The 22247-nt window shown below is 46.8% G+C and overlaps 1 protein-coding gene across 2 annotated transcripts in view; it reads left to right on the forward strand.

The window, feature by feature from the left end:
• The window catches only part of LOC138262082 (probable global transcription activator SNF2L1), a 1420807-nt gene that overhangs the window by 1378068 nt on the left and 20492 nt on the right, over positions 1–22247 (forward strand). For both annotated transcript variants that reach the window (XM_069211817.1, XM_069211826.1), the window contains one exon: positions 8186–8296. In XM_069211817.1, coding sequence (XP_069067918.1) covers positions 8186–8296 — 111 coding nt within the window. The remainder of the gene's footprint in view (positions 1–8185; positions 8297–22247) is intronic.

Here is a 22247-nt window from a genome sequence, read left to right on the forward strand (position 1 = left end):
GTTACCTGTGGTGCCGGATGCGGCGTCGGTGGCTTCTGAAGATCGGCGCCGATCTTCGACTTCGGCGGAGGCATTGTCGACTCCGCGTATTGAGCAACGACTTCATTCAAGGAGACGTGCTCTCCGTGTATTGGAAGAGCAGGAGTACCAACGAGCCCTAGAGGAAGGAGAGCTAGAGGACTCGGGTGATGGGCTGCGTGGACTGGAGTCGGCCAGTGGGCTGGACACTTCCCCTGAGTGGGACCTTTCGTCCCCGGGGGAATATACTGAGGAGGCGGCTTCCTTTCATGCAGTGGTACGGAAGGCAGCTAGTTTTTTGGACCTGCCTTTGCCGGTGGTGGAGGCAAAACAAAACCTTTTGACAGAGGTGTTACATCCGGCCTCAGCCGCGGCGGAGCCTCTGTTACCATTTTAAGACGCTCTGCTGGATCCGGTGTTAGAGGTGTGGAAGAGGCCGGCATCTTCCCCAGCAGCTCACAGAGCCGTGGCCAGGAGGTATCGGACGGCTCCGACTGACCCTGGTTTCCTATCTAGGCACCCTACGCCGGAGAGCTTGGTGGTGCAGGCCTCCTGTTCGTCCAAGTCAGCGCCTGGTTCTTTTCCGACGGTGCCTGGGGACAGAGATTCAAAGAAGCTAGAGGCGCAGTCGAAGAAGATTTTTTCATCCTGCAGTCTGGCGTTAAAAGCCACCAATGCAACCTGTACCCTGGGAGGCATATTCATGCTCTGATGGATGACATCTCCTCTTCGTTTACAGAGCTTCCCCAGGGTCTTTTGGATCTTGTCTCAAATGCCCAGGCTGCTGCGACCCAAATTATCCAGACGGGACTGGATACCGCCGACTCGGTAGCCAGGGCAATGGGCACAACTGTGGTGGCAAGGAGACAGGCCTGGCTCCGTAACTCGGGCTTTTCGGCAGATGTAAAGTCCACATTGTTGGATCTCCCGTTTGATGGGGACAAACTGGAGCTAAGGCTGATTCGGCCTTGGAACGTTTTAAAGAAAGCAGGGCCACGGCTAAGTCGTTAGGGCTCCAAGCTCCTTCTTCCACGGCCTCTTCCAGATTCTTCAGGAGGTTTCGTGGATTTGGGCGTGGCTCTTCCTCCTCTTCCTTTCGGGGGAGATATCAGCAACCTGCTTCTTCCCATCCCTATAGATCTTTCAGGGGGAGAGGTAGGGTCCGCACCAGAGGAGCCTCTCAGCAGCACTCTGCCTCTTCCTCATCCTCTGGCGGGGTGCAGCAGGGGAAGCAGCCTAAGGCTTCCACCATTTCCCACTCACTCCTCTCCTGTAGGGGGAAGATTACAGCATTTTCTTACCAAATGGAAGACTGTTACATCGGACACTTGGGTTCTCAGTGTTGTGGGAAAAGGCTACACCCTTCCCTTTCGGGAGTTCCCGCCCCTCATCCCGCCCCGCCCTTCCTATTGTTCAGAAGAACACCTCCTGTTGCTAGAACAGGAGGTGCAAGTCCTCCTTTCAAAGGGCGCGGTGGAGTTGGTCCCGGAGCAGGAAAGGGGTCGAGGAGTTTACTCAAGGTATTTCCTGATTCCCAAGAAGGATGGTCGTTTGAGACCAATTCTGGACCTGAGGATCTTGAATTGGTTCCTCAAGCAGGAAAAGTTCAAGATGCTGACCCTAGCACAGGTGCTTTTGGCGTTGAACATGGAAGACTGGATGGTGTCTGTCGACTTGCAGGATGCTTACTTTCATATCCCGATACTCAAGTCACACAGGAAGTATCTCCGGTTTGTGGTGGGATCGCAACACTATCAGTTTGCGGTCCTTCCGTTTGGTCTTACTTCAGCACCTCGAGTCTTCACGAAGGTGATGTCGGTGGTTGCGGCAGAACTCAGAAGGAAGGGGATAGCAGTATTCCCTTACTTGGACGACTGGTTGATCAAAGCCAAGTCCCCGGAGCTTGTGTCGCATCATCTGCAGTCAACAACCCAGTTGTTGTTCGACCTGGGTTTTTCGGTGAACGAGCCCAAATCTCACCTAGAGCCCTCTCAGCGCCTCCTGTTCATAGGGGCAGTACTGGATACAACATTGGGTCGGGCCTTTCCTCCGCCTCAGCGGATTCAAGATATTCAGGATTTGGTTCCAATGTTTCGAAATGGAGCGGTAGTTCCAGTCCTCAAGGTCCTTCGTCTGCTCGGTCTTTTTGCCTCTTGCATTCTGTTGGTCACGCATGCTCGCTGGCACATGAGGGCTCTTCAGTGGTGCCTCCGAAGGCAGTGGTCTCAACACAGAGGGGATCTAGAGGGTACTGTCAAGATCTCCAGAGATGCTGCTGTGGATTTGAAGTGGTGGATTGCAAGCAACAATCTTTCACAAGGAAAGCCGTTCCAGCAGTCGCCACCAGTGACCACAGTCATAACGGATGCTTCCACTCTAGGGTGGGGAGCTCATCTGGGGGATCTGGAGATCAAAGGTCTTTGGTCTCCAGAGGAACAGATGTTTCACATCAATCTGTTAGAGTTACGGGCTGTACGTCTGGCTCTCAAGGCCTTCCTCCCTTCCCTTCGTGGTCAGTCGGTACAGGTCCTAACGGACAATACTACCACGATGTGGTACATAAACAAGCAGGGAGGAGTGGGGTCGTACCTTCTCTGCAGAGAAGCTCTTCGACTATGGTCCTGGGCAAAGGACCATCGGATTTGCTTGATAGCAAACCATCTGGCCGGAGTTTTGAACGTGCGTGCGGACAGTCTCAGTCACCACTTCTCGGCAGACCACGAGTTGCGTCTCCATCCAGATCAAGTCCGTTTAATCTTCCAGAGGTGGGGGTTTCCTCGGGTAGATCTGTTCGCCACTCGAGAGAACGCGCATTGTCCGTTGTTCTGCAGCCTTCAGTATCCGATGCAGGGAGCGTTGGGGGACGCGTTTCAAATAACCTGGTGCGGCCAGTTGCTTTACGCGTTTCCTCCCATACCCTTGATTCCTCGACTATTGAGGAAGATTCGCCAAGACCGGGCTCTAGTAATCTTAATAGCTCCGGATTGGCCAAGGAGGGTGTGGTACTCCGACCTTCTCCAACTCTCAATGTGCCCGCCGCTCCGTCTCCCTTTCAGGGCAGACCTCCTCTCGCAGTCGCAGGGGCAGGTTCTACACCCCAACCTCCAGAGTCTGCACCTACATGCCTGGAGATTGAACGGGGCAACCTGAGTTCCTTCTCTCTCCCGCCTGAGGTAGTGGATGTTATATTAGCGGCCAGGCGACACTCCACTAAATCTATCTACGCTAATAGGTGGTCTAAATTTGTTGCGTGGTGTGGAGAGAGGCAGATTGATCCTTTGCATGCTCATCCATCGGACGTTTTGTCTTTTGCTCTATCTCTGGCGCAGAAAGGTTGTGCAGTGGCTACCATTAAGGGTTATTTATCGGCCTTGTCAGCCTTCATATGTCTTCCAGACCAACCATCTTTATTTAAATCCCCTATTGTTATCAGATTCTTGAAAGGTCTTCTAAATCAATATCCTCCAAAGCCATTCGTTATGCCGCAATGGGATTTGTCCTTGGTCCTGACTTTCCTTATGGGGTCCCCTTTTGAACCTATGCATTCTTGCCCCTTGAGGTATTTGGTTTTAAAAACAGTCTTCCTGATAGCTATAACATCAGCAAGGAGAGTGAGTGAGTTGCAGGCCTTATCAGTAAAGCCCCCTTATACAACTTTTTATGGGGATAAGGTGGTGTTGAGGACCAAGGCTGCTTTCCTCCCGAAGGTTGTTTCACCCTTCCATTTGGCTCAGGCAATTACTTTGTCCACGTTCTATCCTCCGCCTCATCCTTCCAAAGAGGAAGAAAGACTGCACCGTCTGGACCCAAAGAGAGCGTTGAGCTTCTTTATTGATAGAACAAAGGATTTCAGGCTGGAGGATCAGCTGTTTATTGGATACGTGGGCAAGAGGAGAGGAAAGGCAGTCCACAAGAGAACACTATCCAGGTGGGTTGTTCTTTGCATTAAAATATGTTACTCTTTGGCAAAGAAGGATCCTCCTGAGGGCATTAGAGCTCATTCCACCAGAGCTAAGTCGGCCACTTCGGCCTTGGCCAGGGGTGTTCCTGTGGTCGACATCTGCAAGGCCGCAACTCGGTCGTCCCTTCACACTTTTGCAAAACATTACTGTTTGGATTCTGAGGTTAGAAGGGACGGCCATTTTGCACGGTCAGTGCTGCAGGATTTCTTGGTTTGACCATTTAGGCACCCACCGCCGGGCATGGTACTGCTTTGGGACTCTATTCATGAGGTGAGGAATCCACAGGTAGTTGTATCCATCAGAAGAACGAGTTACTTACCTTCGGTAACGACTTTTCTGGTGGATACATTAGCTACCTGTGGATTCCTCACGGTCCCACCCGCCTCCCCGTTGCCTTTCTGGTCTTGCCAAGTAATCCTTGAGTGCGCTCCTCTTGGTCTTTGAGGGTGCAATAGATGTGTATATAATATATATTTATATATATATGTATATATGTATATATCTTTGTGTATATACTTGGTGTGTGTATATATTTTAAAAGAGAAAGTTTTATATATATATTTATATAAAAAGATTTACAGTTATTCATACAATGTTGTGTGTTTTTGCAATATAATGGGATGTTGCCTTGCTCTTTCATTGCATTGCCTGGTTGTTCTCATGCACGTAAAAAATGATTGGTACTGACGTCCGCACGTCGTCGAGGACCTCTTATTGCCTGTATGACGTCAGACGGCGTCGCGTGGGCTAGAGTGACGTCCTCGTCGACGTGCAGAGACTAGTAAGAAGATTTCCGTCGAATGCTGGCGCCATGGGAGTATTCATGAGGTGAGGAATCCACAGGTAGCTAATGTATCCACCAGAAAAGTCGTTACCGAAGGTAAGTAACTCGTTCGTCTGGTACATTGCCGATAGACGTGGTAGGAGTTTAGACTTGGCATTCCTGCGTAGGGACATTTTGTGATCACACTGACATGTTGGTTATAAAATCACTTCCTTGTCCCAATACACGCAAGAGGGAGATTCCGACCAGGGAACGACAACTAGACGCTGACTGCCTCGTTGCAGATGCTGAACCAGATCACAGGTCTTTGCTCAGGTATGAAGGTTGATGTCTCCCCAGTGATTCGGAAAGGCAAGCTAGAAGCTTAACATGCTGTGCTCTAAATAGAACAAGCAGAGGGAGAGTAGAAACTGTTAGGCACTATGATAGCTTTGTTCTTATGTTTTACTCTCCTGGTGACTATTTCAATCCTACTGTGTTGTATTGTTCTGGTTATTGCGGCTCACGCCTTATTATCTAAAATACAGTCGTTTTATTAAAACATTATATAAAACTTATACTGTCTTTGTCATTTGTATATGAGATCATATTGTAAATGAGAGAGTTGGTTTGGATCTGAGTTACCACGACTTCCCTGAGAAGTTCCAAAGATGTCATGCGCTCGGCTGCCCAATCATTTCTTCCCCGTGGGAGAAATGAGGCACTGCTAGTTAGCCGGAGCAAAAACCGGATTTAGGGTGACAGAGTTCCTTACACGTGGGTCAGACTCAGTCCCCCACACCGTTATCGATCCTGCTGCCTAGAAATCCAGTAGTCTCATTTAGGATAATGAGAGCCCACGCGACACCATCTCTCTTCAAGTTCCTGTTGTACATAGGTTCTTAAAAGGCTCTTCCCTTGTTCCACATTTATCATGCCTCGGTGCAACCTTATTCTTGTTCTGACTCTTCTGATGTGCGCTCCGTTTAGGCCACTACATAATTGCCCTCTCAGACTACAGACTATCAAAACAGCCTTCTTCGTGGCAATAACATCTGCCCAGAGGTCAGCGAGCTTCAACGTTTATCTTCTAAGCCTCCTTACCTCGCCATCTATCCTGATAAACTGGTGCTTTGCACACGGGCCTCTTAACTTCTGAAAGTGGTCACTCATTTTCACGTAGGCCAATCCATCACTTTGTCTACTTTTTACTCTCTGCCACAACCCGCAAAGGAAGAGGAGCATCTCCACCGCCTTGACCCAAAAAGAGCATTGTCATTCTACCTTGACTGCACACGATAGTCCAGGGTGGTCGATGAACTCTTCATGGGGTATGTCGGAGCAGAGAAAGTAAGGGCCGTGCAGAAGCCGGCTGTCTGCAGATGGATCGTACTCTGCATAAAGATCTGCTCTGCTTTGGCCAAGAAGCAACTCCCTGAGAGTTTGGGATCTCATTCCAGTAGCACTAAAGCTGCAACCACTAACTTAGCACGCCGAGTTCTGCCAGAAAGCAATGTGGACCTTGTTGCACACGTTTATGAAACACTACTGCCTTGATAGTCAGGTTCATCTGCATTGTCATTTCAGCTATTCGGTCCTGCAGGAAATCCTTGTCGGAAATTGGTTTGCATACACACCTCCCTGGGCCGTGCTTTGGTTTCCTTTCAAAGATAAAGAATCTGCGGCTAGTAGTCTCTATTAGATCAATCAGTTACTTACCTTCGTTAATGCCTTATCTGGTAGAGACTATAGCTGCAGATTCCTTACAGACCCACCCATCCTCCCTGGTCTGCGAACAGATTTCTAGGGATAGGGCTGTATCCTTTTCAGGCTCCTAGTTTTCCACACTAGTGGTCAGTGTTCTTTGTGGCTCTGTGCTCCTGGCATGGAAAGTCACAAAAAGAAACTGGCGTAAGCACGCCTGGGTGACAAATATGTAGGCAGCTTCAGCACCCGGACGACACCATAAAGCGGTGTGAAACTACAGCTAGATATGGTCTCTACCAGATGAGGCATTACAAAAGGTAAGTAACTTGTTTCCTTCTGTATTATATCAGGGTGTGCTATTTGCAAACACACACTCACCAAGTGCTTGCTGCACAAAACTTGATCCTTCATGTATTGTGCTTCACACAAGCACCCATACACCCAGCACATACTCCCATTGTGCACGCACTGCTCAGCGCTGCATCTGTCATGTAATGTATTCCTCCCAGGCATATATACACCCAGTACATGCACTAACCATACATATACTGCACAGCACTCCTCTACCCCTGTACTGTACCCTTCCCAGGCATGCATATATCTAATCACTACTTCGACTGCGTAGCACTCCACACAGCAACAGAACTTTTAAAAAGGTAAGTTTGCCTGCAGGCCTCACTCCATCGATACAGGGTAAAAAGGACCTGTTTATTACTACTGACCACTATACGGTATACTGACACCACTGCGCTCTTGCTGCTTCACTCCTAGTGACGGCAGTAGCTTTCCACCGTTACGAGGGTAGCGCTTTGGGTGACCCTCCCAGTCCGAAAAGACCACAATCATTGAGACAGGCCTACGTCATGGCACACATGTATGGTCCATGTTCGCCTATGGCAAAAAATCAGCATTAGGGATCCAGACAACAGAACAGTTGGGCACTCAGTGCAGGGGTACATGTCTCCAACCATGCAGAAGACATTTCTGTCCCAACACAAGCCTGTCAGCTACATGATCTAGAGTCTTTGCAGTACAGTTCTTACAGATGTTAGCAATCTGTGCTACAATAGTCCCGCACGATGATAAAACGGCATTGGAGATCATGACCATATGGCAAGGAAAAAGGTATTCTCTTCCAGTAGAAAGTATGAACAAAAGAGCATGTTCTTGCCATGTTAGTGGCTGCAGACATACGTAATCTTGAATCAGTGCTCACATCAAGAATTTCCACACTTTCAACTACGGCTGAAGGATGATCTGAAGATTGTGAGTAGAATTGGCATTGTTAGAGGAGGATGTTTTTCAGTGGAAGTAGTATGACTGTTTTTTCCATTTAGTTTAGACCAGGAGTCAATCCTCTCCACGTCATCAATCCAAACTCTCTGTACAAGATAGAGGTTTTCCACTCTACCAGATCTGAAACTCCGATTCTACTGAAGTTCCCCAGATCCCAGAATACTATTTGGCATGCAGAAAGGCACTATGGTACTTAAGAAACTTTTGCATCCTATTATTTCGTAAACACAAATAGCCTACAGGATAATCTAGGTATTGTATGACAAGCCAGTGCTACTGAAAGGTGGCTAATAGGGCTTGTAGCAGGGGACTTCTGCTACAGCCATTGTTCTGTGGCATGCTTAAAATGAAGCCTTTGTTATAGAATTCATGTAACACTTTGTGTAAAGTAATAGACACATTGTTGAGATTTCATTATTTGTTTTGTTTTGTTTATTAGGAGCTCCAGAGACGCTGTAACACCTTGATATCACTAATAGAGAAAGAGAACATGGAGATTGAAGAAAAAGAAAGAGCAGAGAAAAAGAAACGGACACCAAAAACTACTATGGTAGTATTACTTAATTTAATAATTCTTTTTGTAATTAAATTTATCATTACTTTATTTAGAGATTTTACTATTTCTTGTAGGTTATTTCTCATGAAATGTAATTTTAAAACTCTTCATTATGATGTACAGAATACAGTTTAAATAACATTTTTGTTCATGATAATTTTCCAAGATTACTGAACATTTTATTGCTTCATATGTATTTTGCTTCATTTTAAATTATTTATAAAAAAGATTTGCATCAGCACTGTTTGAAGGATATTCATGGCAAAAAATGGGTGATTCATTAAAACCTTAATTCTAAACAGAAGTGAAAAGATCTACTGATGCTGATAGTTGGCAAAACAGCCTGTTCTATCACCAGAAATTCACTTATGTGCTCTTGCTATCAAGAGCTGATGACAAAATGTGATATTAGACAATTGTGTTGCACTTTTTGTCATGCTTTCTGTAAAATAAAAATAGGTTAATAGTTGAGAAGGATGTGAGCTCTTCTTGAGTAGTAAATCCTAAATCTTATCAGGTTCAAAATTCACATTCATCTGATAAACCTTGCCTTATTGTAGGACTCTTACCATGGGGGTAGGACTGCTTGATTTTAGGCAGCAGCACCACTGTGTGTGGGTGACTGAGTCAGTACCACACTGGCTAGAAGCTGTTAGCCTAGGAAGTAAGGGTGATTTGTGGCAGCCTACAAACATGACCCTCGGGCTCCTCAGGGAAGTCGTGGTATAACAGATCGTACCCCTTTCATGCACATGCAAAGGCAAACAAAGAGATGCAGGATACGTTTCAATATGTTTATTAAAACCACTGAATTCTATGATAACAGGCATGAGCTACGCTTATTAGGAAGATGAAACATAACACAGTGATGATAATTGTGACAGTGAGAGTAAAACATATAAACAGTCCCAGCATCTTGACAATCATTAGTCTAAGAATTCCTACTTACACTTCTAGCATCTAATGCGAGAGCATAGCAGTGTTAGCTCTTCTGCCTATACTAGCCTATGGTAGGAACACCCGACCCCTTACCTTCAAAGGTAGGGGTCTACCTGTTGTTCTGCTGGCAGTCCTCTTGGTTGACTGGAGAGACAAGGCTAAGATCAGTTGAGCTGTTTTGTTTTATTTTTTATGGATAGTTCCAACGAAAGATTTTCTCTAAACCTTTTTCCTGTAGTGCTCAACTGTGCATCTACATGCTGACTCTGTATTGCCCCAGAAGTGACAGAGCAGAGCCATATATAAATAGGTGCCACCCCTGTGCACTGCTGTCAGTTCTATTCTGCCTGCACTTCCGATTTAGAGCTCTAGGTTTAAAGCTCTACTCCTAATTTTGTCAGTCTTTTAATGTCATTCAAACTAAATCCGGTGTTCTAGAGAACAATGCCACCTTCTAAAACAAGAGATTTCAAACCTTAAACCATGCAGTGAGTGTAGAAAGCAGATGCCGGTCACAAAGTATGTTTCTGGTATCTGGGTTTGAGACACAGCTGAAACTCATGCAATAAATGCACCCTCATGCACCTGACAGCAATCTGGTGCAGAAAAGTGAAGCTATATATTGCCAGACATAAGAAAAACTCACAATTCTTCCATAAGTCCTTCTCCTACCCTAAGTCACAGTTGCAGACTTCATACTGCTCCTGAGGGCATTCCTGTGAAATGTCAACTTTGTAGTCAAAGTCCTCCTGACAGTCAAAGAACAAACACAAATACGCAAAACGGGACTCCACTCCAGCGCAGACTTCCACTCCATCTCTAAGACATTCGCCGGAACCTTCCATGCCGGAACAGATGCCCCAGGAGCCAGCCCAAAGAGGCAGTTGTTCTGAATCTGATGTCTGACACTGAGCCAACTTCAGCCCGATCTTGAACGATGTCTTACTACAAGATTATAAAACTGCAACTAGTCATTATACAACCTGATTCTGAACTAGTGTTTTGTGCAGCAAAGACTCCACTATCTTTTTGGATCTAACTCTGAAGAAGGTACATCCCATTGTTGGGAGGGCGAGGAACTTCTTTCTCCATTACTACACAGATGGCAACCTTTACATGGGTGTACATGGAGTTAGTGGGCTTGATGTGGACCGCGAGACAGGGTTTGACTAGCCACTTGGTCCACAAACAAAAATGTGTATCATTAGGAGTATGGGTTGGACAGTAAGCTGGATGGACAAGAAATGGCCAAATGTATGATCTGTGCTGGCTTAGATACTACTGATTGTCTGGCAAGGGCAGTTGGCAGTGCTGACATGCAATTATGCGTTCCACAGCATTTTCTGTACAAGCGTCTTTTATGGATGTGCCCTTTGATGGCCACACCTTTTGGGTGAAAAAGCTGATTCTGCCTGGAGCATTTTGAACAGAATAGAGCCATGACGATCCCTGTGCCTGCCAAGCAGTTCCTGCGTTGGTTCAAAAATTTGAGGCTACTCCAGAGGGCTGACCTGTAGGCAGAAACAGGCTCCCCAAACAATACAGCAGCCACCTCAGCCCATTTGAGGCAGTGGACATTTGTCTGGCAGGCAGTGCAAAGATATGCAGTGGCATGAGCTCTCCCCGACCCTTAGTTTGCTCTTAGTAGTGCATTCCCATCCTTTACAGGGGAAGGATTCAGTACTTCCTCCAACGGTGGTGATCCATCAAGTACGACAAATGGATCCTTCAAGTTGCTCAATATGGCTATTTCCCACCCTTCCATTTTGCCCTGTCAAATCTTTCCCACACCAAATTTCAAAGATGAACTGTACCTTCCGGTACAAGTGTTACTCTCAAAAGGTGGTAATGGGAGAGTTTGGTACTCGGAAAGAGGACAGGGTTGTTACTCTCAATGTCGCCTAGTGCAGAAGAAGGACTGAGGTCTCCAGCTTATTTCATAACTTCAACCTCTTAATGCCTTCCGCCAGAAGGACAAATTCAAAATTCTCACACTGTCCCAGATCCCTTCTGAAGAGTAGCCATGGACCTTTAAGCTGCACATTTTCATATACCTGTGCTGGAGTCTTACAGATGTTACCTGCAGTTCATAGTAGGCCATGAATTTTTTTATTTTGCTGTTCTCCCTTTTGGCCTCACTGGCGCCCCTTGGCTGTTTAATAAAGTGATGGGGGTGGTCACTGCCCACTTTTGGAGTTAGGAACTCCCTGGATCCCCTACCACGAAGATTGGCTGTTGAAAAGCAAACTTGCCACAATCAGTCGCATACCAACTCCAGGCGACTGTGAAATTCCTGACATTGTTGGGATTTACTATCGTTGAGCTCGTCGAACCTGAATCTTTCGCAGATGCTACCATTAATTGGAGCTATCCTGGTTCGAGTGAAGTTCAGGGCCTTTCCTCTACCACAAAGAATTCTGGATATTTGGGCTGTGATATAAATATTTCAGTATTGATCCTGGATCTCAGTGAAAGCAACTCTGAACGTCTTGGCCTGTTAGCCTCCTGTGGCCTCCTTAAGATTATTGTGAATACTTGGGTGGTTGGTTGACTAGGGTATGAGCCCTGGTCAAGCAGCAGCAACAATTCCTTGCAGGGTCAATCACAAAAAGTCACTAATTTAACCTGTGCTTAACCCTGGATAGTTTGGCACAAAAAGCAGTCAGGCTTAACTTAGGGGCAATGTGTAAATTATTCATGTGGCACACAAACAGCAATACAGTGAAAACACTACACAATAAAAAATGCAGACCAATTTAGAAAAATAGAGAGCATTTTAATAAATTTTTGACACCATAATCATCAAAATTACAACTAATAAAACCAGAGTTATTGAAGTGTGAGGTTCGAAATAGTCCTCAGTTTTGGAAAATGGCCACCTGAACACCTTTAGCACCACAACCAAGGATCCAGGAGTGGATGTAAAGCACTTGAGGGGTTCAAGACTTAACCAGGCTGGATCCAGGTGTGGGTTCAAAATGGTGGGAGCCTGTTATGTCCCTGTGGCTCTGAACAGGAGGCCTGCTAAACTAGCCCTTGGAGTCACTTTTGAAGTCCTGGGTGCAGGTGAAGATGCATTCACCATAGCAAGGCTGGCCTCTGAAGGCTCTAGGCAAGCTCCAGATAGCAAAGCAGTCCTTCCAGGTACAGCAGCAGTCTAGTAGAATGCACAGCAGGTCACAGCAGCAAGCAATCCTCTGAGAGTCCTTCTGCAGGTCCAGTAGTGAACAGAGGAGTAGGTCTGAGGGCCCTATTTGTATACCCTGGTGCCCTGCTCCTAGAATTTGGGAGAAGATTCCAGAAGGGTTCTTTGAAGTTTCCAGGAGTTTCCTGCCTTCCCTGCCCTGGCTCCTACCTGGTTGCACTGACAATACATTTCACGGTGGCAGAGCACAGCTTAATCTGATAGAGACTTCTAGTTGCAGATTCCTTACTTTAGAATTTCCCCAGGCGTCAGACTGGATCCGAAGATTTTTCTCCGAGCAGTACCCCTGCACGCCATCAGGTGGCATCGGTCGACTCCGCGTGCGTCGTGGTTTCTGTGATGACATCACAGTTGTCTATAGACACCACCCGGGCACGCTGACATCAGTTCTTTTCTTTCGGTGCCAGCCTACACAGAGATCCAGAGAGAGCTACCCTTAGTCATTTTTTGACTAACTTCGACCATTTTGTTGATATTTTTTACTTTTTGGTGTGTCGAGGATGTCACGGAATACCAGTTTTAAGTCATGTGACTCCTGTCACCGAATGATGTTGGTGACAGATCTGCACCTCATCTGCTCGTGGTGCCTGGAGCGCATCCACAACCTGAAGTCGTGCTCCGAATGACAGGCTATGAATCCACTGGCTCTAAAGGAGCGGTGACCTGGCACTCGACTTCGTTTCGCTGCCGGTCTCGTTCCGGAGGAAGGTCACAAGACCGCTCATGGACTCACCTCCACTCTTCATCGGCCCACACTAAATCCTCTGGACACTCGAGTCACAAGAAAAGAAGTTGAAGAAGGCCAAACATTCTTCGACTTTGTCCCGTTGCTCGGCTGATGCGACACAGGAAAAGCGTTGACGCTCTAGGCCTCCGTCAGCGAAGGCCTACACTGGGTTGACTCCGCGCCTCCCTGAGTTTCCGGGAGCCAGAGCCACCCCTGCCCAGTTGAGAGTTTTACAAGGCCATGCGCCTTATCTTTGGGCAGACCAATGTCCCTGCTGCGCATTTGGGCCCTATGGGGATGGCGCAGTCCCTCGGGTTCCGTGCTGGCAGCTTCAGCCCTGGCCATCCAGGGCCCCTCTGGATCCTTTGTCAGATCCGTACCAATGAAGGTTGTACCAAGGCGACCTTCTCCGGTGCTGGTGAAGATGTTGATTCTCCCAATGTCAGTTGGGCCCATAATCAACTTCGACCCAATCCTTATCACCAACGAATCGGAGTCAGAACGGCGTCCCTCAATGCTGGATCCGTCCTTGATGGGGTCTACTCACCCCAGGTTGGATCCTGACCCTCTATATGGGCATGGTTATGGGGAAAGATTTGGAGGGGTCTCTAGACCCTCTAGAATACCAGCTAGACAATCCTGATTTGGACTGGACACAGGAATTGGGTTGAGGCTAGTGGTCTGGATACTTCTTCAGACACTGCATGCTTTCTCCCCTTACCATGGCTATGGAGGAGGGAATGTCATATTCCATGGTGGTCAGTAGGGTGGCTGAGGTCCTTGGCCACATGCTTCCTTCTTTGGCTTTCAGGACTAACCTCCTGACTGAGGTGCTTCAGCCTGGGGCTACCACGTGGGAACCCCTGTTACCTTTCAATGAAGCCTTCCCAGATGTCCTGCTGGGTACTTGGTCCAGGCCCAATACAGGGCTCTTGTGAATAGGAAAATTGCCTTCCACCATCGGCCTGCGCTGAAAGACCCTAAATTCCTGTCCCAACACCCTATGCCTGAGAGCCATGTCATCCAGGCTTCTTCCTCGTCTGGCGAATTTCCATCGGCCCCTCTGGATCGGGAATCAAAAAGACTGGATCAGTTTGGGAAAAATATGTTTTCTTCCTCCAGTCTGGCATTGCAGTTCATGAACACTGCATGCCTCTTGGGGCGCTACACCTATTCCTTATGGGATACGGTTGCGCAAGTGCTGCCGCAGGTCCCGGAGGAGGCCAAGGCCATCATTTCCCTAGCTGTTGCTGATAGGAGGGATGCGGCCAAGTTCCTGATAAGTTGTGGGCTGGACACAAACAACTCTCTGGGCAGATGGGTTGCATCGACAGTGGCCTTACGGTGCCATGCCTGGCTGAGGACGTCTGGCTTCTCGGGGGATGTCCAACAGTCTCTCATGGAGATGCCCTTTGATGGCACCTATCTGTTCGGAGACAAAGCAGAGCTTAAGTGTTTCAAGGAGTCCCAGGCTAGGGCTCGATCCCTTGGCTTCGCAGTAGGGCCTCGCTCAGCACAGTCCGCTTTTCGCTCCTTTTGTGCGCATGGAAGGGGCTCCTTGCAGCGTTCTTCCCCTGCTGGCACATGCTGCACAGCCGCTGTGCAGTCGCGGATGCAGAATCCCACAGGCTCGTGAGTCAGGGACCCAGAGGTCTACCCGGTACACTCCTTCCCCCGCTGCAGCCTCCAAACCTTCCTAGTCAATCGTAACATCCCGGACCAGTTGGTGACGGAATCTGCCATCATCTTCCCCTCTGGTGGTCCATCATGACGGACAGGTGGGTTTTGCAAATAGTTCGAAGGGGCTATGCCATCGCCTTCGAGACTACACCTCCGCCCATGCTACCAGCTTACGACTGCTTAGCGGGGGATCATCAATACATTGAAGCTCTGAGCGATCTGGCTTGTGTTGAAAGTATTCCTTCCCTTTCTTTAAAGGGAAAGTGGTGCAGGTGTTCACGGACAACACCACTACCATGTGGTTCTGCAACAAGCAGGGCGGAGTGGGGTCCTGGACCCTTTGTCAAGAGGCTCTTCGCATCTGGATGTGGCTGAAACACCAGTACATCACCCTGATGGTTCAACATCTGGGGGGCTCTCTGAACACCATAGCAGACAAACTTAGCCATCGATGCATGGTCGACCACAAATAATGTCTCTATCTGGAGGTGGCGCAAAGTCTCTTTCAGCACTGAGGAGAGCCTTTTGTTAGATCTGTTCACCTCCACAGAGAAAGCGCAATGTCAGCTGTTTTGTGCATTGGAGTTTCCAAGGCGGCACTCGCTCTGTGATGCTTTTCGTCTTGAGTGGAACTCAGGCCTCCTTTATGTCTTCCTGTTAGGGAGACCAGATCCTAGGGGTCTGCGCACGTTCCCAACATGTCCACCACAAGACAGCTCCAAAATTCTATTAGAAAAATCACAGAGCCTAAGAGAGTCCAAGTGGGGAAAAGGGGATTAGGAAGGGAACAGCTGGGAAGGAGACCATTAGGAATCAAAGGTTAAACAACACAATATCAAGATATAATCACATTGAGGTTCATAAAAACTCTCTGTTGAATCTAGGGTTCAATGATACTCTGAACATGAAATAACACTCTGTTGAATCTAGAGTTCAATGATACTCGGAACAACTCTGTTGAATCTAGAGTTCAATGATACTCGGAACATGAAGTAGCACTCTGTTGAATCTAGAGTTCAATGATACTCGGAACATGAAGTAGCACTCTGTTAAATCTAGAGTTCAATGATACTCGGAACATGAAGTAACACTTAGACTGAAGGAACATGGATGGCCTATCACTAGACTCTAACTAGGCCTCAAGAAATCTAGGTACATGGAAAGGAATCAAGAATGGTTAATACAATGTTTCATATGGACTTTTCATGAATTGTTACATACTGTCTAGGAATATAGGAACCTTCTAGACTAATGTTTCAGAACAAACATTGCATCTTTACATGAGGACAAAAGGTAATCTGAAACATTCCCTGGAAAACAATAGGAATTGTACTAAGGGCTTAATATGCACAAAGAATGTAACATCTTGAATTGAGCACATTTGCAGAAATTTTAAAGGCCCTGGATAATTGTGTGTACTTCAGGAAAAACTACACATCAAAGTTTTAATTGCCATGAAATGATCACGCACACTGTAAGCGATCTGAGCACCTAGGTTTAGATGCGGGAAATGAATTGCGCACACTGCCGAATCCAACAAGTATATGCAAATGCCATGAAATGATTGCGCACTCTGTAAGCGATCTGAACATCAAGGTTTAAATGCGGGAATGAATCGCGCGTCTTGCTGATTCGAATGGCACCATGCAAATACCAAGAAATGGTCGCGCACAATGAATATCAAGAGTTAAATGCAAGGAATGAATCGCGTGTTTTGCTATTCGAATGCCACCATGCAAATGCCAAGAAATGGTCGCACACAATGAATATCAAGAGTTAAATGCAAGGAATGAATCGCGTGTCTTGCCGTTTCGAATGCCACCATGCAAATGCCAAGAAATGGTTGCGCACATTGAATATCAAGAGTTAAATGCAAGTAATGAATTGCGCGTCTTGTCGATTCGAATGCCACCATGCAAATGCCAAGAAATGGTTGCGCACAATGAATATCACGAGTTAAATGCAAGGAATGAATCGCGCGTCTTGCCGATTCGAATGCCACCATGCAAATGGCAAGAAATGGTCGCCCACAATGAATATCAAGAGTTAAATGCAAGTAATGAATTGCACGTCTTGCCAATTCGAATGCCACCATGCAAATGCCAAGAAATGGTAGCGCACTCTGTTGCCTACCCGAAACTCAAAAGTCACATGCCAAGAAAGAATTGCGCGTCTTGCCGATTCGAATACCAACATGTAAATGCCAGAAAACCACGAGCACATTCACACGCACAAGGAAAATCTTTCAACATGAAAACTAGGCCCAAAAACTCAAATGCCTTTGAAAACGAGATCGGGGGCCCAGCCCGACCTCCGCCTTACCGCCCTGTTCAAGGATCACCAATACAATGAAGGGCAAGGCCTGGAAGGTCAAAATAGGCCTCTGGAACAGGAGCTCAGGACGTTGCTGCTGCTCTGCACCGGGACCTCTGAATAGTGAGCACGTGGAGCTAGGCTGGCTCCCCTATATAGAGTCTAGCCCAGCCCACAAACCACACCCAGTCATGCTGCAGGAAAAGCTTCTAGAAGGTCCTAGAAAGGGACCACACCCTGATACACTCTGTAAGCCTGCAGCAATACCTTGCAAATAAACATTATTTGCAAACATCATTAATAGTGGTTTCAAGGTAAAACTCTGCAATGCAAAAGGTTAACAAACTGCATATAAACACAATGCATGAAATATGCTCTTGCATAAAGACTTGGTTTTTGCATTTTAGTCGCCCGTAGAGCGCGCACTGCCCTGATGTTGACACTTCCTGCCAATACCACTTCTGTCCAGAGTTCTGAAGAAGATCAAGACCGACCTGGCCCAAGTAATCCTTGTGGCTTCGGTCTAGGCACAAGGATATGGTATGCGGAGCTCCTGAGCATGGCCACTGATCCTCCGGTTCAGACTGCTCCTTCGGGAGGATCTTCTGTTGCAGCAGCAGGGGACGGTTCTCCATCCAAACCTGTCCAGTCTCTGCCTTCTTGCGTGGAGATTGAGCGGCGACAGCTCACAGCTTTTGACTATCCACCCGAAGTCTGTAATGTTATCTTGGCAGGACGGCATCCCTCCACTAAAATGGTATACGCCTGATGTTGGCACAAATTTGTGGCATGGTGTACCAATCAATCTATTGATCCCCTTTCTGCACCTCTATCGGAGGTTCTACTGTTCATCTTCTCTCTTGCCCAGCAGGGCTCTGCTTTGGGCACCCTTAAATGCTGCTTTTCTGCTATCTTGGCCTTTCTCAGATTGCCAGATCAGCCTTCCTTACTCAAGTCTTCCATTGTTGGGAGGTTCCTTAAGGGACTTACCCCTTTGTTCCCACCTATCCGGTTCATTATGCGGCAGTGGGTTTTGAACCTGGTGCGTACCTACTTTATGTGCGCCCCTTTTGAGCCACTCCATAATTGTCCCTTGCAGCTCCTAGCACTCAAAACTGCTTTCCTGATTGCCATCACCTCTACTTGCAGAGTGAGTGAGCTTCAAGCTCTTTTGTCAAATCCACCACTTTTATCTGTCCATCATGACAAAGTGGTGCTTCGTACCAGGACCTCTTTCCTTCCTAAGGTTGTTACGCATTTTCATGTAGGCCAATCCATCACTTTGCCTACTTTTTACCCACCTCCATATCCCTCTCATGAAGAGGAGAGATTCCACTGTCTAAATCCAAGAAGAATGTTGTCATGCCACCTCAATCGTACCAAAGATTTCCGGGTGGACAATCAACTCTTTGTGGAATATGTGGGTGTGAAGAAAGGACTCACGGTGTAGAGGCGTACCATCTCACAATGGGTTGTGCTCTGAATCAAAATGTGCTACGCTTTGACGCCTGAAGACTTGCGTGGTGACGCCACCAGAGCAACTGCTACCACCACAGGTTTAGCATGCGTTGTTCCTGTCCTGGACTTCTGCCAGGCAGCAACATGGGCAGCCCTGCACAGGTTCACAAGACATTACTGCCTGGACAGTCAGGTCCGCAGAGACGGCTACTTTGGTTGTTCGGTCCTGCAGGACTTTCTAGTATGATCTTGTTTTGCAGCCCGTCGCAGAGGATGGTATTGCTTTGGTATCTATTCTAAGGTAAGGAATCTGCAGCTAGAAGTCTCTATCAGATGGACAAGTTACTTACCTTCGGTAGCGGTTTATCTGGTAGAGACATATTCTGGTTCCAGATTTCTTACCGACCTGCCCATCCTGCCAGGACTGCAAACTGATTTCTAGGGACAGGGATTCCCATTTCAGGGCCCTATTTCTGGTGCACCATTCTCAGATTTCTTCATGGTTCTGCGCTACTGGTGTAGAAAGTCGTAAGAAAAAACGGACATCAGCACACCGGGGTGGCGTCTATATATGACCGCAATGTCATCACGGCGATAAAGACGCCAACAATGCACGCGGAGTCGGCTGACGGCGCGCAAGGGTACTGGTCAATGAAAATTCCTCTGATCCAGTCTGACGCCTGGGGAAAATTCTATGGTAAGGAATCTGCACCTAGAATATGTCTCTACCAGATAAATAATTACCGAAGCTGAGTAACTTGTTCTTCAGGTGCAAGTGGGGCTATCATTAGCTCCGCCCCCCCCATCAAGTCAGTTAATGGCCCATTATTATGTGATTGTGTTGGAGGAATTCAATAAGTCCTAACTGTCAGTTACACCCAGTTATGTGACCCAAGGCAGGCGCAGGCACAGAGGGCTAAGGGCAGTGAAATGCCATCTTTCTAAAAGTGGCATTTTCAAACTTGTAATGATAAATCCTACTTTCCCAATAAGGAGAGTTTAACAATACATGTTCATAGATACCAAACGTGATATATCTACCGCCTCTGGTTTAGGAATTACAGCTCATAAAATATAATAAGGAATCCCCAGTGTTAGCCTATGGTAGGGGTTGGCCTCACATTAGTGAAAAACAATCTTGGCAGTTTTCCACTACTAGGGCATGTGAGACTTAAAGCAAATGTCCTACCTATCAATTACACAGCACCGTGCCTTGTGGGCTACCTAGAGCCTACCTTAGGGGTGACTTATATGTAATAAAACAGGAGTTTAGGGCTTGGAAGGGGTTTTAAATGCCAGGTCGACGTGGCAGTGGGACACTGCCTTCAGGCTGAATGGCAGGCTTAGGATATCTATTAAAGTGCTACTTAAGTGGGTGACACTATAAGTGCTGCAAGCCCACTGGTAGCATTTAATTTACAGGCCCTGGGTATACGGTGTGCCACTCTACAAGGGTCTTACATGTAAATAAAATATGCCAATCAGGTATATGCTAATCAAACCATGTTTTAGGGGAGTAAGCAGAAGCACTTTAGCACTGGTTAACAGGTTCTAAGGCCAACAGAGCAAAAATCCAGACAAGGCAGAAAGTTTGGGGGAAGACCACCGTAAGGCTGACAAGCCTAACAATTACCCTGGGTGGCACACGCGGGCTCTGAATGGGAATCAAGTTCCGGTGGGACCACCATCTAGGAGATCTTGATGGATGGCTCACAGATGACAGAACACAATTTCTGGTAGATCACAAATGGCATCTACAGCCCATGGTGGCACCAAGCATCTCCCAGCAATTGGGCGAACTCTAAGTAGATCCTTTCACCACTATTGAGAATGCGCTGTGTTAAAAAGTTGGTGCGTTGTTGTTTCTACAAGAACACTCGCTAGGAGATTAATTCTTGCTGGGATAGAACATGGGACTCCTGCATACTCTTGTGTCCTGAGTTTTGAACAAGATCAGGAATGACCAGGTATGAGAAGTTGGGTTGCTGGTTGAGGAGGGGGTGTGAGCCCTTCTCAAACAACAGCCACAATCCTTGTTGGGATATACCCCAAAAGTCACTAAATTAGCCAGTGCTTAACCAGAACAAAGGAATAATATGTAGAGTTACCGAAGCACACTGAAAATAATGTATAGAACATCCAACAGTCATATAGCCATGTTTCATTGAAGTGCTGATTTATTTCCCAGAAGAATGCTAAAAAGTCTGACAATGTCTTCATAAAGCAGCAGCCGACACGTTTTATCCCTTGGATCTTTTCAAGGCTGAGATTTCTGATACAAATGCAAAAAAGCCTCGAGTTATCAGGTACAAAAATTGTCATATGAGTTGCTTGTGAAATGGGTGGACTCAAAATCATTTTTTTAAGTATGGATGATGGCCATGATAAGCCTCGTCCTGAGCACTATTATGAATCGCAACCTTGTGATTCATATTAGTGAGAGGAGAGGTAGGCCTTGCAGTAGTGAAAAACAAATTCAGCTGGTTTTCAGTAAACTTAAAAGTACATGTCCAACTTTTTAAATACAGTGCACCTTGCCCTATAAGCTGTTTAGGGCCTGCCCTAGGGGTGGCATATATGTATTAAAAAGGAAGCAAAAGGCTTGTTTTGTCAGGTCGAAATGGCAGTTTAGAACTTCACATAGGTTTCAATGGCAGGCCTAAGACATGTTTTAAAGGGGCACAAGCGCATTAGCACTGGCGAGCAATGGTAAAGTACACAGAGTCTTAAAAGCCAACAAAAACTGGTTCAGAAAATAGGAGGGGTCAAGGCAAAAATGTTTGGTGGTGATCCTGCAGAGAGGACCAAGTCAGAGTATGGTACCTGTAACTTCTGGGCACAAACCTCTGCACTCCAACAGACTACCACATCAGGAGGCTCTTCTGTCACAGCAGCAGATCAGCGTCTGTCACCCGAATCTGTGCAAATCTACACCTTCATGCATGTAACTAAATTGAGCAGCAGCAGTTGGCTGTATTTGATCTGCCGCCTGAAGTGGTAGATGTCAGCCTTGCCACCATATTCCCGTCCACAAAGTCTATTTATGCTGGGTGCTTTTTTTACTGCTTGGTGTGATATAAACAATATTGTCCCTTTGCAAACAAATCTGTTGGATGTACTTTTGTTTGTTTTGTCCCGGCAAGGCCCTGCAGTGGGCTCTATTCAAGGGTATTTGTTGGTCCTTTTGGTCTTTCTGCGTATATTGGATCAACCGTCATTCAATTAATCTGTTGTGATGAGATTTATTAAAGGTTTGAATACACATATTCCCTCCCAAACTGTTTGTGATGCCCCAGTGGGACCTTAACTTGGTCTTGACGTTTCCTAGATGTACCTACTTCAAGCCAATGCATATCAACTAGTCCCATCATCTTTAAAGACATTCTTTCTCATTGGGATTACTTCAGCTCATTGCATAAGTGTACTTCAGACTCTTTCAGTAACCACCCTATATCAGATTTTTTCTTGGATAACCTGGTGCTGAGAACTCAGGTGGACATCACTGGAGGTTGTGATGCTGTCATTTGGTGGGCAATCCATCACTGTATCAGCATTCTTAACCCTTATCTCTGCCCCCTTGAAAGAGGAGGAGGAGCTTTGTTGACTGGCCTCCAAAAGGGCTT

Source organism: Pleurodeles waltl, chromosome 2_1 (assembly GCF_031143425.1).
Source record: "Pleurodeles waltl isolate 20211129_DDA chromosome 2_1, aPleWal1.hap1.20221129, whole genome shotgun sequence".
NCBI classification, from domain to species: Eukaryota; Metazoa; Chordata; class Amphibia; order Caudata; family Salamandridae; genus Pleurodeles; species Pleurodeles waltl.